The sequence below is a fragment of the Thamnophis elegans genome, chromosome 12 (genome assembly GCF_009769535.1).
Source record: "Thamnophis elegans isolate rThaEle1 chromosome 12, rThaEle1.pri, whole genome shotgun sequence".
In the NCBI taxonomy this organism is placed as follows: Eukaryota; Metazoa; Chordata; class Lepidosauria; order Squamata; family Colubridae; genus Thamnophis; species Thamnophis elegans.
Window position 1 is genome coordinate 39,690,533 of NC_045552.1, and position 16,122 is coordinate 39,706,654.

A 16,122-nucleotide genomic window follows, 5' to 3' on the forward strand; every position below is an offset into this window, starting at 1 on the left:
TTATCACGAGATGAATATTCATTTTGTTCTGTAGAGGTTATTTAAAGGTTACGTACAGACATGCGCAGCAAACTGCCATGATCTCAGTAACCGATCACCTCAACTGTTTATGAGCTCACATAATTAGCGGAACCAAGCACTACCAGGAACTGTTGTGTTATGTGAGATTCTACCCTGGCTGGGATGGTCTTAGAGATTGACAAGGAGAATGTACCAATAAGATGCTGTTGCTACCTATGCTCTTCCTTTGCTTGTTGAAACTGTATAAAAGCCAAATAAACTCTGCGTAAGGCAGACAGACATTTTGGACACCTTCTGTGATAGATTTCTGAGACCAACATTGTACCAATATAAATGCAGAGCTCGTAAAAAAGGTGCTAGAATGCGCAGAAATGGATAAATTAATGATGGAACTAAGGGATAGAGAGGAAACAGAGTATTATAAGACATGGAATAGCTGGTATAATTGGCTAGAAAAGAGATGTAAAATAAATGCATAATGAATACATAGAAAGTATAACAAAAGGAAATGGTATATATATTTAGAAAGTAACAGTAAAGATATAAATGTTATATATATTATAAAAATGACTGTGTAAGAAGGAGGTATATGTATAAAATAATGGGCCTTAGAATGGAAAATTAGCGATTAGGAAAAAAAATACCAATAGTGGAAAGCTGTAAAAGTGTAACTGTGATTTTAATGTTTAAAAAATGTTGAATGAAAACTATTTTTTAACAAAAGAACTTGGATCAGGATTAGGTGAGAGGGCGTATATAGGGAGGAATCCAGATTTAAATCCAGCCCTTGTCCTGGAAACTAGAATCAGTCAGTTTTCTCAACCCAAATCTGTCCAACAAGCCAAATTGCAGGAACTGGGTATGTCTAGTTCAGGGGTCGGCTCCCTGCGGCTCTGGAGCCGCATATGGCTCTTTCATCCCTCTGCTGCGGCTCCCTGTCGCCGGTCGGCTCCACAATTGATAGGGCTTTTGGTTAGGACAGGTAGAGGAAAAAGGATGCCGTGCTAGGAGGAGACTCTATGGTGAGGCAACCAGACTTCTGGTTGGCTCCAGAATTGAAGGGGGGGGCTTCCAGTTAGGGCCTTTATGGCTCTTTGAGTGTTTAAGGTTGCCAACCCCTGGCCTAGTTTAATGAAAAAAAGGACTAGGGGTGACATGATAGCAGTGTTCCAATATTTGAGGGGCTGCCACAAAGGAAGAGGGGGTTCAACTTATTCTCCAGAGCACCCGAAGGCAGAACAAACTGAACAAAGAGAAAAACAACTTAGAACTAAGGAAAATTTCCTGATAGTTAGAACAATTACCCAGCAGAGCGACTTGTCTTCAGAGGTTGTGGGTCCTACAACACTGGAGGTTTTTAAGAAGAGTGTGGATGGCCCTTTGTCTGGAATGACATAGGCTCTCCTGCTTGAGCAGGGGGTTGGACTAGCGGACCTCTAAGGTCCCTTCCAACTCTGTTATTCTGCTAAGCCACAGCTTCCTAGATTCACTTGCCAGTATTTAAAGTTTAAACACTGCTGGATTTTTACAAAGTGGAAGGCAACTGCAGTTGTATTTTTATACAGGGAAATCTGCCAGGAGCTATCTGACAACAGTGCTGACAAGAGGAAGAGAGAGTGGAATGCTGCCAGATTTCTCCACAGAGATGTGGTTTTTTTCCTATTACTACTGACAGCCTGGATGCCCTTTGAGTTGGAATAGTCATTGCATGCAGTTGCGAGATGGTCTTTCAGAATTTTTTTTTTTACTTTTTAATCCTGAAAAATGCAGTGGAAAGCTGCTAAATCCTTTGTCTATATGTTGCATTCCCACCAGAAAATCTCTCCAAGTTGCTGACATCCAGAAAGAATAGAATAGAATAGAGAAAATAAATAGAATAGGAATAGAATATGAGAAAATGAATAGAATAGGAATAAAGAAAATGAATAGAATAAGAGAAAATGAATAGAATAGAGAAAACGAATAGAATAGAGGAAATGAATAGAATAGAATAGAGAAAATGGATAAAATAGAATAGAGAAAATGAATAGAATAGAACAGAATAGAGAAAATGAATAGAATAGAATAGAGAAAATGGATAAAATAGAATAGAGAAAATGAATAGAATAGAACAGAATAGAGGAAATGAATAGAATAGAATAGAGAAAATGGATAAAATAGAATAGAGAAAATGAATAGAATAGAACAGAATAGAGAAAATGAATAGAATAGAATAGAATAGAATAGCAGAGTTGGAAGGGACCTTGGAGGTTTTCTAGTCCAACACCCTGCCTAGGCAGGAAACCCTTTACCGTTTCAGACAAATGGCTATCCAACAACTTCTTAAAGACTTCCAGTGTTGGGGCTTTCACAACTTCTGGAGGCAAGTTGTTCCACTGATTAATTGTTCTCACTGTCAGTAAATTTCTCCTCAGTTCTAAGTTGCTTCTCTCCTTGATTAGTTTCCACCCATTGCTTACTCCAGTGGTAGGTTGCAGGTGGTACACCCCGGTACGTGTGTAGCAGAGCTTGCCCAGAGCACCAGATACCGTTCCGGTACGTGCTCCCGAGGGCCCACCCGCCCGCTCTCGCTCCTTACCGGTATTTAAAGGCTTCTGTGCTTCCGTGCAGGCGCATGGCACATACAGTGCCTGCGTGACGCTCCATGGAGCAGCTGGAGCGTTGCGGAGTGCCACGGAGGTGCTAATATGCATGCGCGCGCTGCACATGTCCATGAGGACGCCACCGGCTCTGTTCCAACCATACTGTTTGGAACGGGATTTGAAACCCGCCACTGCTTGACTCCCTCTTCTTTGTCGCAGCTCCTGAGATATCAGAATACTGCTATCACATCTCCCCTGGTTCTTCTTTTCATTAAACTAGAAGAATACAGGTAGTCCTCAACTCAGAATGCTTCATTTAGCGACCATTCAAACGATGCTGGAAAAAGGGACATTGAGCTGTTTTTCACACTTACATGATCATTGCAGCATCCCTATGGTCACGTGATCAAAATTCAGAAGCTTGACAACTGACTCACATTTATGATGGTTGCAGTGTTCTGGAGTCATGTGATCCCCTTTTTGTGACCTTCTGACAAGCAAAATCAATGGGTGGAGCCAGATTCACTTAACAACTGTGATAGTAACTTAACAACTACAGTCATTCATTTAAGTCTCACTTAGCAACAGAAATTTAGGGCTCAATTGGGGTCGTAAGTCGAGGACTACCTGTACAGAAACCGTAAAGCTTTTCCTTAGAGTAATGCAGGTAGTCCTCGATTAATCACCACAATTGAGCCCAACATTTTGGGCTTCATAAGCAAGGCAATTGTTAAGTGAATTGTGCCTCATTTTATGACCCTTTTTTGCCACAGTTGTTAAGGAAAATCCCTGCAGCTGTTAAGTGAATCTTGCAGTCATTAAGCAACTGTAGCTTCCCTTCTGGGCCTTGCTTGTTCAAAGCCAGCTGGGAAGGTTACAAAGGGGAGATCACATCTGGGACAGGGCAACTGTCCTAAATACTTACCAGTTGCCAAGCATCCAAATTTTGATCTCGCAACTATGGCGATGCTGCAGCAGTCATAAGTGTGAGAAACGGTCATAGGTAATTTTTTTCAGTGTTGTTGGAATTTTGAATGGTCACTGAGTGAATGGTTGTAAATAGAGAACTCCCTTAAGCTGCTAGTTTACAAGTTGATTCATAGTAGTAAAGCAGTGGCCAGCACTGTTCTGGCTTTCAAATCTTATCTCCCATCCCTACACTAATCTCATCTACAAGATGCAAATGATTGAAAGAAATATTGGACGAAAATTAAGACATGGTTGGAAGAGATGACACAACAACGTATTGAGCTGAAGTCAGAAACATTTCTGCTGGGAATTCTACCTGAAATTTATAATAAAGAGAATGTTTGTTTAATCATTCATGTATTAACTGCAGCTAGATTTGCATTTGCACAACATTGCAAAAGTGTAGAGATCCATATTGATGAGAAGGTGATAAGGAAAATATTAGAATGTGCAGAAAAGAATAGACTAACATTAGCAATTAAAGAGAAAGAGAAAACTGAATATTATATGATTTGGGAAGTATTTTACCAATGGTTGGAGGAAAAAAGAGGAGTTTGGAAATGAACAAAACTAAAAAATAAGTAGATAACAAACTTAGATAAAGATATAAAACGGTTAGTATGTGTATGTTAAGAATAATGATGTTTAATGTTGATATATTATTACTACAAGATAGTAAGAATAAAAATGGAGAGTTTTATAATGTTTAAATGCTTAATACTAAACCTAGAGAAATAATGTTAATATGAAGGTGAAAGATGTGGCAAAAGAGGAACGATGTTGCACAGAGATGCTTGTACCCAGACGGCACACTGCGTAAGGAAAGATGGAATGTTTATTTTTGTAATTGAAAGACAATAAAACTCTTAAAAATGCAAATGATTATCACAATTACATTACAGTTAAATAAATCCAACTACACTGTTAAGAAAACGGTTTTTTTAACCCTAGGGAATTTGGCCAAAAGGATGTGCAATGGAGAATAAACTCTGAGCAAAGGTTGAAGAGCTTCTGGATGAGAACTTTTGCATTGAACAATACGCTTTTAACTAAGGGAAGTCCTTGTATAAAGGCAATGGTAGATTTTTTTCTTTGTCTTCTCTTCACTTTAGGTCTGGCACAATGCTTTCTTTGACCGGTTCCTGGGAGAAGTCCGGTTGTCTGGGTCGCCTAGTAGCCCTCGGGATCTTCAGAAGTATCAACTCCATGGCAGAGGCCAGCAAGAAGCAGAAGTACCAGGTCAAATCACTATCAAGATACTTTCCAGCGATGACCTGGTGGAGCTGTGAGTTGCAGAGACTGTAGGGCCCAAGAGGGAGCTCCGTTTTGTATACATGCGTATGTTGCTGTTAGAATCCCTCCTTTGGCCTGTAATCTCTGGGTTGCAAATGCACAATACAAACATTTGCAAAGAGAAACAGGTGGGACCAGATTGTCACCAATGCGATGACCTCCTCTTCCTTCTTCCCTCTCTTCAGATGAGATGCCATTTACTTTCCAAATTGTAATCAGAGCTAAACGATGGTTCGCTCATAACTGTTGGGTAGACCATTGTTATAATATTTTAAGCTTTGGGTTAGAAAAATAGGACGATGTCACAGAGCTAACCAGTTTGGGTTCCAAATTCAACTCCTGAATAGCTTCACAATGAGTTTTCTCAGTGGGAGTGGATGTTGTTTGCATCAGCCAAGTTGCCGTATTTTTCGGAGTATAAGATTTTGAAGAGGCAAATTAAAAAAAAGTTTTTACACTCCACAAACCTCCCAAAAATGGCCCATTTGTCATGAAAACAGGCCCATTTTCTGTCACAAAAGTGGCATGAATAGCCTTTAGGATGCTTATAGAGTGCTCCTGGGGGCTGAAGGAAGGCAAAAAGGAGCCAAAAATGGCCCGTTTTTGGCTCCTTTTTGCCCTCCCCAGCCCCCAGGAGTACTCTGGAAGCCTCCTAAAGGCCATGCATGGCAATTTTTGCAAAGGGGGTGGGATTTCGGGAGGACAAAAATGCTGTATTCAGTGTATAAGATGCACTCACATTTTCACCCTCTTTTTTGAGGGTCCAACACTTCAAAAAATACGGTACTTTGGGGATGAAATTCCAGCTTTGCCCCAAATCTTGCCATAACTAGGAAGTGCCTATTCGTTTTTCTGCATCTTCAGAATCGATGCAGCCACTGAATAAGAGATGCTATATTTGACGTGTGGGATGACACATCCCATGATTGGAGGATTAATGTTGCAGAAGGGCCAATTAGGCGCTTTGTCTTCACACAGCTCTATCTTGTACTTGAGCCAATAATAATAATAATAGTCGCATCAAAGGAAAACTGTTCTCCAACAGTTGTCATTTTTTTTTCTTTTTTATGAACAGGTAGTCCTCAGCTTACAACACCAGTTGGGAGCATCCAATGCATTGTCACATGGTGCACTCATTAAGTGAAGCACCACGCCCAACCTCACAACCTTTTTTTGCCACAGTTGCTAAGCAAAACATCGGGTGATTGCAATTTGCAACCTTCCCTGTTAGCTTCCTCGTTGACTTTGCTTGCCAGAAGCCAGCAGGGAAGGTTGCTAATGGCAATCACATGATCCCAGGATGCTACAGCCATCCTACATGCACAACAGTTGCCAAGTTGCCTAAATCACGATCGCGTGATTGTGGGGGCCCTGCAATGGTCATAAATGCAAGGACCGATCATCAATCATTTTTTTTTGGCACTGTTCTGACTTTGAATGGCCATTGAACAAATCATCGTCAGTAAAAGGCTACCTTTATAGATAGGATAATAGTTCATTGGATCTACTCTGACATAGGTTCCTACAGTGGGAATAGCCCTCAAGCAGAGAATCATCCCAACCATTCCTGCTGATGGGACGAGAGGCTGAGAGACAGGGCTGTTTGGGGAGGGAGGTCCCAAAGAAGCCTTGTTTCCTCACATTCCAGGGGGTTCTTCAACATCTGGGGCATATTTTCAGGGAGATCCTAAAAAGGATGGGGGTAGAGAGAAAGGACCCGTCAGACCTGCCACAACTTACATCTCTAAATAGAAATGATTTAGCTTGGCTCCATTTGTTGAGAAAAGTATAGTTTATTAGAGGTCAAATGTATTGTAGTAATGCAAAGCCAGAACTGACCAAAATCCCTAAGTTCACCTCTTCCCTTAGCTGTCATTGCCCACCCCCGGGTGACCAATCAGGTCCAGGTATTTTCATAACAGTCAATCAAAGCATAGTTTAGTATGCAACCCCCTCTTTCTTCCAGCTGGGTGACCTTGAGGCAGCATCTTGAGGAGATATAGCACTTACTTTCCTTTCCCCAAGCATTCCACCCCCCTGATTCTCCCTCCCCACAGTTCATGGCACTCTGTCACCACATAGCAGTGAAGCACAAGGAAGCATAAAGTGGCAACTGATAGGACCCAAGCACAGCTAAGGAGAGAATTCCCCTGCTCCATTCAGAGTCTGCACTAAATAAAAGGTGTCCTCTTATTGCTACAACATTATGGTGGATTCAAGCCAATGCATAAAAATAATACCTGTACTTTGCACTTTTCACTCTTGTCAGAACAAGTTTCTATATAGAATGTATGCAATATATCTAAACCAGTGGTGGGTTTCTGCCGGTTTGCACCGGATCGGGAAAATTGGGTGGTGAAATTTACTGATCCTGTGAGAGGAGGTTGACCCGGAAGTAACTTCCAGAATGCCTGCCTTGGCCCTGTCGCTCCTCGTTCACCCCTGCCTGTCCGGAAGCCGCTCCATCGCTCGCTCCCCCCACCCGTCCGCACTATCCTAGCCTAATTCAGTGTCAAGTCCCATATCTGGGAGTGGAGGTGGTGAACGGAGAAGCATGGAGAGATCTAGCGGTACAATCTACCAAACAGCTCAGGAGTTTTCTCCTGGATTCCTCTCTGTCATGCCTCCTCCGATCTCCCAAAGTTCTTTCCCCAGAGTGTGATAGCTTTGTCCTGGATTCCCCTCTGTCTTGCCTCCTCTGATCTCCCAAAGTTCTTTCACCAGCATGTGATAGCTTTCTACTGGATTCCTCTCTGTCCTGCCTTCTCCGATCTCCCTAATTTCGGCCCTTAATCCTCCAGTTGTCTATTTTTGGGAGGTTTTCCCCTCTCTCCCCCCCCCTTTCATAGGAGTCCCAAAAATTTTTGCCACATGGCTTGGGGGTGGTGGTCATGTGACTGAGTGTGCATGGGTGATATCAAGTTGGCCATACCTGCCCAGTCACATGAAAAATAGGCCACACACACATAATAGATTCTAAAAAAATTGAAACCCACCACTGATTTAAACACACCTAATATATTTTAATAAACATGTTAAATATCTAGAATAATATATTCTGCTATTAGCATCCTCTAGATGAGTTATGTAGGGACGCGGTGGCTCAGTGGCTAAGACATTGAGCTTGTCGTTCAGAAGGTCGGCAGTTTGACGGTTCGAATCCCTAGTGCTGCATAACGGACTGAGCTCCTGTTATTTGTCCCAGCTCCTGCCTATCTAGCAGTTTGAAAGCATGTAAAAATGCAAAATACGGACCACTTTGGTGGGAAGGTAACAGCATTCCGTGAGCCTTCGGTATTTAGTTATGATGGCCACATGACCACAGAGACGTCTTTGCACAGCGCTGGCTCTTCGGCTTTGAAACGGAGATGAGCACCGCCCCCTAGAATCGGGAACGACTAGCACATATGTGCGAGGGAAACCTTTACCTCTAGATGAGTTATAACAATAGACATTTATGTTGTACTTTTGATAAGCACAAAGCACATATATTATTCAAGTATTCTTTATGTAGATTGTATAACGAATGTATTATTTATGACGGTACTGCAGATAGAAAAAAGGGAAAACTGAGGTTGCTTGCTATAAGGAAGTACTGCTTGTTTGAATACAGATGCACAGTAAAATCTTGAAATCAAATCCAGTGCTGATCCCTTCCTATGTAGTTGATGTTGGCATTTTGGCTTAGATTTTAACCAGCAGGTTATCTGTTCATAGGATTCCAATTTTTCTTACCATTTGTGTTGGTATTTGCCTCCTTGCATGATTTCACTGGGAGTATTTTAAGAGTATTAAATGCTCCTCCTGGTATGTCTCTGCTTTGCTTAAGCTATCGACATACTTGGAATGTTTTGAAATACAGTGTCAAAACTTCCCTTGACTTGATTCTCCTGGGGTCTTGTTACACATTAATGACTTTTAATTTTCTGATACAAAAACTCTCTAACTAAAACAAAAATGTCAAGTGCAGGAAATCAGGAGCCCAGGTGGTTCAAATGAATATAGGTTTATTATAAGCTAACACTCCCTACAGGAATCTGAATTACTAATGGTCAAATTGGTGGTAGATAAGAGTCTATGCAATTCAAGATGGGCTGGACTCTCTTGTGGGTGCGAAAGGACTCAAGCAGTGGTGAAATAAAAAAAAATGATTACCAGTTCTGTGGGCGTGGCTTGGTGGGCATGGCAGGGGAAGGATACTGCAAAATCTCCATTCCCTCTCCACTCCAGGAGAAGGATACTGCAAAATCTCCATTCCCACCCCACTCCAGGGGAAGGAAACTGCAGAATCTCCATTCCCACCCCACTCCAGGGGAAGGAAACTGCAAAATCTCCATTCCCACCCCACTCCAAGGGAAGGATACTGCAACATCTTCTTTCCCTCTCCACTCCAGGGGAAAGAAACTGCAAAATCTCCATTCCCTCCCCACTCTTATCCTTCTGCGACAACTAGGGGAGGCGGGAGTGGGAGGCACCGTTTTACAGTGGTTCTCCTCTTACCTCTCAGACAGGTCACAGTCGGTGTTGGTTGGAGAACAGAGGTCAACCCCTAAGCCCCTGAAATAGGGGGTGCCACAGGGCTCGGTCCTCTCCCCCCTCCTATTTAACATCTACATGAAGCCGCTGGGTGAGATCATTCGCCAGCACGGGATTAAATACCACCAATATGCGGACGATACTCAACTGTATCTGTCCGCCCCGTGCCAACTCAGCGAAGCAGTGGAAGTGATGTGCCAGTGAGGCTGTTAGGGTCTGGATGGGAGTGAACAAGCTGGCACTCAATCCAGACAAGACCGAGTGGCTATTGATGTTTCCTCCCAAGGATAGTCCAGACCGTCCATCTATTAGCCTGGGGGATGAAAGTCTACACCCCTCAGAGAGGGCCTGCAACTTGGGTGTCCTCCTGGATCCGCAGTTGACATTAGAACACCATTTGTCGGCTGTGACCAGGGGGGCTTTTGCCCAGGTTCACCTGGTGCACCAGTTGCGGCCCTATCTGGACCGGGAGGCCCTTTCTGAGGTCACTCATGCCCTCGTCACCTCAAGGCTCGACTACTGCAACATACTCTACTTCTGGCTGCCCTTGAAGAGTGTTTGGAGACTACAGTTGGTCCAGAATGCAGGCGCGCGAGCGATATCGAGCAATATATGTTACACCTATCCTCCGCGAGCTGCACTGGCTCCTGATTGGTCTCTGGACGCGCTACAAGGTGCTGGTGATTACCTTTAAAGCCCTACATGGCCTTGGACCTGGATATCTGAGAGACCCCCTCCTGCTGCATACCTCCCAACGGCTGATAAGAACCCACAGGCTAGGCCTCCTCTGGGTGCCGTCGACCGGACAATGCCGGCTGGCGACCACTCGGGGGAGAGCCTTTTCTGTAGCTGCTCCAGTTCTGTGGAACGATCTGCCCGCAGAGATCCGGACCCTTCCCACTCTCATGGCCTTCCAAAAAGCCACCAAAACCTGGCTGTTCTGGCAGGCCTGGGGCTGTTGATCTATGAATTAGGTCCAACCCCCAGCTAAGCCGAATATATGTTGTGTTTTTTAAATTGTTTTTGTTTTTCTCTCCTATTTGTTATTTTTATTTTTATCTCGTATTTGTAAGCCGCCCGGAGTCCTAAGGGATTGGGTGGCATATAAGCTTATTAAATAAAATAAAAATAAATAAAATAATACTCCAAGGGAAGGGAACTGCAAAATCCCCTTTTCTTCACCACTCCAGGGGAAGGAAACTGCAAAATCCCCATTCCCTCCCCACTCCAGGGAAAGGATATTGCAAAATCTCCATTCCTACCCCACTCTGGTGCATAGGTAGTATTTGCCAGTTCTCCAAACTACTCAACATTTCCGCTACCAGATCTCCAGAACCTGTCAAAACCTGCTGAATTTCACCCCTGGATTCAAGACCGATGATGTGCTTGACCCCCTCCCTCGGGCTCAGCCTGGTCATCTCCTACAAAGAGTCCATTGCAGATTAAAGCAATCAAATGGTATCAAAACCTTGCACTCTTTAGCATGGCACAGCATTCATACAAGGGACTCATTAGAGTGTGCGCTATCATGGAAATAATTTGTAAAATGGTGCCCTAGAATGTATGGAAGTGCAAAATTAATTTCTGTTCGTATCTCTTTAAAGCAGCTGCATCCTCTCTTCTGATCACTCAGCTGCTTTCATGAGCTGCCAACCAGGTTTATTTTTCCATGTCCATACACTACAAAGCACTCTTTTGGAACTGAATCCAGAGCATTGCAATCCTAAAAAACTAGCATATTTCTATTTGCTTCCCAGGTTAATCTGAATTATCTCCAAGTGGCAAGAATCTATGCATTCTGCTTGAAAGAGTCTCCTACTACGTCCTCAATTGTTCATAGTTAATGTTTGACAAATATTTAGGAACATCTGAGCTAACCTGACACCACTTGACGTCCTAATTTATAAAACATTGTTGGTCACATAATTGTAGGAAAGTATCTTTTCCTAAGAGAGGAGTAGCATCATATTCACAATATCTGTGTGGTATCCTTGTTAAGCAGCTTTTGCTACTGTGTTTTCCTGCCTATCTAAGTGCTATAGCCATGATGTTGAACCACAGGTGGCACGCAGAGCCCTCTCTGCAGGCATGCAAACCGTCGCCCCAGCTCAGCTTCACTGCAGATGTGCATGTGCCTTCCGCTGGCTAGTTGGTTTTGGGGTCTCTGCCGCGCATGCCCGCACGGTGGCAGGATACATCTGGGAGATACATGCGCTGTGTTGTGCATGCATGCTTGGGGTCACGCATGTGTTGTGTGGCAGGGGGAGCACAGGGGACGCATACGCATGTGAAGGATCAATTACACATGCGTGGGGGGATTGCCCGTGTGTTGCATTATGGGTGTGGGCGCTTTTGGCATACAGCACCGAAAAGGTTAGCCATCACTGTGCCATAGCATGGGATTTCTGACTCTAGCACATTCAACTAGTGGGCGTCTCAGCTCTACATTCCACTGATATAGTACATCTAAAGTTAAACAAGGAATGAATGTGGCTTTCCACCATGCTGTCTATGAACATCGCATTCCCAGGATATTTTTGTTTGTTTGGCCTAGGACCAAATTTTCTTGGAGATTTTCCATATCCAATTGACTAATGCTCTCTTCCAATCTCTGTGAGTGGGTGATTCCTCTCTCATGCAATATTTGAATGAATGCAATATTTGCGTTCATTTGTTTCTCATTCATTGGTGGGCATGAAAAGCCAAATCTCTTATGTTATTTGCAAGGCTCGGAGCTGACAGATTTAGTTCTCTCCTGATTGGATGCAAGAGTTAATCTGAACTGACTTGTATTCTCCTAGTAGGCAAACACTTAAATATGAGCCAGGACTTGCTGCAGTTGCTAAAAAAGCCAATGCAGTCCTAGGCTGCATTAACACAGGTATAGAATCAAGATCACGTGAAGTGTTAGTAACACTCTATAAGATCTTGGTAAGACCACACTTGGAATATTGCATCCAGTTTTGGTCACCACATTATAAAAAAGATGTTGAGGCTCTAGAAGAGCTACAAAGATGATTAAGCTGCTGAAGGCATATGAAGAACAGTTGCAAGAATTGGGTAACCAACCAATCATACTGAGAATTAAGATGAAATTTCCTGTCAGTGAGAAAAACAATAAACTGGTGAAAAGACTTGCCTTCACAAGTTAAGAGTGCTCCATCACTGGAGGCTTTTAAGAAGAGAGTGGACAACCATTTGTCTGAAATAGTAGAGGATTGCACTAGAAGACCTCCTAGGTCCCTTCCAATTCTGTTATTCTGTAATAATTGCTTCTTTGTATCCATATTAATGGTTGCTCTGCCAGAGCTGAACTCTACTTATGTTGTAGCCTTTGGCACTGATCTGGAGCAATCCCTGTGTGAATGATAACAATCACATTACCACAATTTGCAATCATCCCCCCCCCCCCAGTTTGTGGCATTTACTTCTGGTTTCTAGCAGAAAACACCCATTGGAAAAATGGATTTACTTAATGACTATGGTATACACTTAAAAGCTGCCTCAAATAAATAAATATATCTGTGTATGTATACGTGTTCTGTCCCCCCTTCTCCGCTCGTTAAACAGACAACAGGCAAACAACTTAAAAGGAACTCTCTTTATCAGTTCTCAGCTCAAACTGGCTGCGAGCCCAAAAATAACATAAATAAACTCTCTGACTAGATAACAGAATACCAAACAAAAACTCTTACAAGCAATGCACTTCTTGAATCAGTGTTACAGAAAACAAAGCATTTCTCCAAGTGTATCTTACATAAACCATGACTGATGATCAATCAATGTTGAACGAACCAAGGAACGTTGACTCCTGCCACTAGGGTGTGGCACCATCCGTCCTTTTATCCCCAGAATATGCCCCTAACGAGCCCCAGCTGCATAATTAATCTTGCATCCCGAAAAGACTCACAGAAGACTGCTGCTGAGTCACAACACTATCCCTCACCGCAGGGCCCTTCCCCCGGGTTCCGATGGTCTGGATGCGGTGGGAATGACGTGTCCACAATATGATCTGCACCCATTTCCCGTGGTGCCTTTTTCATGAGTCCCAAACCTCTGCAGGCATAGCCCCCTTGAATCAGAACTCCTTAGATATCTGGTGGCCACCATGTTTCCTTCCACCCTTCACGGCATCGACACCCCGTCCAGGGTCATCCACCTTCCGCAAGGCCGACCCACCAGCCCCCCAACTGTCGGAGGTTGATGGCAGTTCTACCAGCTTTGGCTGAGCCTTAACACCCTGTCCAGGGTCCTCCACACTCTGCAAGGACGACCCACCAACCCCCCTTCCGTCGGAGGTTGACGGCAAATAGCTTGAAATAGATCTATACTAGTCTCCCTTTATTTATTTATCAGCACAAATACAACACACACACACACACACACATACATATATATATATATACACCTATATCTTTGTTTTTCCTTGAAGACCTTTTGCTTCTCATCTAAGAAGCTGCTTCTTGGGTGACAAGCAAAATGTCTTCACGGAAAAACAAAGAAAGTCCAGTTGCCTCTTGAAAAAGCACCTTTGGGATATATACTATAATATGTGGCCACACAGGGGCAGCCTTTCTCTACTACAATTTCTCATCTCCCCAGTTTCTAAAGCCATTTTTATCCCCAACAGTGGAAGCAACAGAACCTGGCAAAAATACATCCCAGGCTTGATACATATTTAGCAAATCATATGATTTTAATCGGCAGACTAGCGGCTCCCAATTTCCTCTTTACAACAAAGAATGCTCTATTCCGGTATATTTCAAGGAATCCAGTTTTGGTTTTTGCTCGTCTTCAAAGACAGAATGTTTTCAAGTCTTTTTGCATAACAGAATCCGTAATGCAGGAGGAGGCGATTTTCCATGATTTTTATCTGAGCTTTCAATCTTCTCTCTCACTTGCCACACCTCCTGGAATGGCTGTTTTCTTCCAACCATGCAAAATTCTTTTTTCTATACTCCAGGCTCAGAAATTCCTTTTCTATATATACAGTAGTTCAACATCATATCAGCATCTTTAAGAAACAGTAACATCATAACACAGTTGGAAGGGAGCTTGGAGGTCTTCTAGCCCAACCCCCTATTCAAGCAGGAGACCCTATACCATTCTGGACAAATAGCTGTTGAATCTCTGCTTAAAAGCCTCTAATGATGGAGCATCCACAACTGCTGAATGCAAGCTGCTCACTGTCAAGAAATTTCTCCATAGTTCTAGGTTGTATCTCTCCTTGATTAGATTCCATCCGTTGTTTCTTATCCTGCCTTCAGCTGCTTTGGAAAATTGGTTGACCCTCTCTTCTTTGGGGCAGCCCCTCAGATATTGAAAATCATGTCACCCCTAGTCCTTCTCTTCATTAGATTAGACCAGGGGTCAGCAACCTTAAACACTCAAAGAGCCACATAGGTCCTAACCGGAAGCCCCCACCATAGAATCTCCTCCTAGTATGGTGTCCTTTTTTCTGTACCTGTCCTAACTGAAAGCCCTATTAATTGTGGAGCTGACCGGAAAGTCCACCTCTTTCCATAGAGTTTTCTCCTGGCACGCCCTGCCCCCCCCAAACCGGAAGCTCCCCTCAATATTGTGGTGCTGACCAACGACAGGGAGCCGCAGAAGAGGGATGAAAGAGCCACATGCTGCTCCAGAGCCGTGGGTTGCTGACCCCTGGATTAGGCATACTCAATTCCTACAATCATCATGTTTTGTTCTCCAGTACTCTAATCCAGTGTTTTTCAACCTTTTTGTGCAAAGGCACACTTTTTTCATGAAAAAAATCACGAGGCACACCACCATTAGAAAATGTTAAAAAAATTTAACTCTGTGCCTATATTGACTATATATAAAGTGTTTTTCCCACGGCACACCTTACACTATGTCACGGCACACTAGTGTGCCACGGCACAGTGGTTGAAAAACACTGCTCTAATAATCTTTGTTGCTTTTCTTTGCACTTTTTCAAGAGTCTCAATATATTTTTATATGGTGGTGACCAAAACCGGCTGGAGTATTCCAAGTATGAACTTAAGCCTTAAGTCTCTTTCCAAAATCGATTTAACCATCATGTGAATTACAGAGTAAAATGCTATTCACATCTATAGACGGAGTTGTGTTACCTCCTTATAAGTGAAGATCGCCACTGCATATTGAAGACTAAATGCAGAGATCTCCAAAATGAATCCCAGAGTCTGTTATTCTCCTGAGAAACTGAAAAAGCCCTCAAAGGAGAAGATTCTATCTAATGAACTACTTCTTGTCCTGTTTTCCATATTAATTTCTTTGCCTTCAAGCACTAGAGTGACAGAAAATGCACAATATCCTGAAAAGAATAGAATAGAATAACAGTTGGAAGGGAGGTCTTCTAGTCCAACCCCCTGCCTAGACAGGAAACCCTATACCATTTCAGGCAAATGGATATCCAACATCTTCTTAAAAACGTCCAGTGTTGGAGCTTTCACAACTCCTGGAGGTAAGTTGTTCCACTAATTAATTGTTCTCACTGTCAGGAAATTTCTCCTCAGTTCTAACTTGCTTCTCTCCTTGATTAGTTTCCATCCATTGCTCCTTCTCCTGCCCTCTGGTGCTTTGGAAAATAGCTTGACTTCCTCTTCTTTGTGGCTACCCCTGAGATATCGGAACACTGCTATCATGTCTCCCCTGGTCCTTTTCATTAAACTAGACGTACCCAATTCCTGCAACCGTTCTTCATATGTTTTAGCCTCCAGTC

The 16,122-nt window shown here is 43.1% G+C and overlaps 1 protein-coding gene across 4 annotated transcripts in view; it reads left to right on the plus strand.

Annotated features, from left to right (window-relative positions):
• CAPN6 (calpain 6) overlaps positions 1-16,122 on the plus strand; it is a 108,545-nt gene that overhangs the window by 79,926 nt on the left and 12,497 nt on the right. For all 4 annotated transcript variants that reach the window (XM_032227400.1, XM_032227399.1, XM_032227397.1 and 1 more), the window contains one exon: positions 4,685-4,857. In XM_032227400.1, coding sequence (XP_032083291.1) covers positions 4,685-4,857 — 173 coding nt within the window. The remainder of the gene's footprint in view (positions 1-4,684; positions 4,858-16,122) is intronic.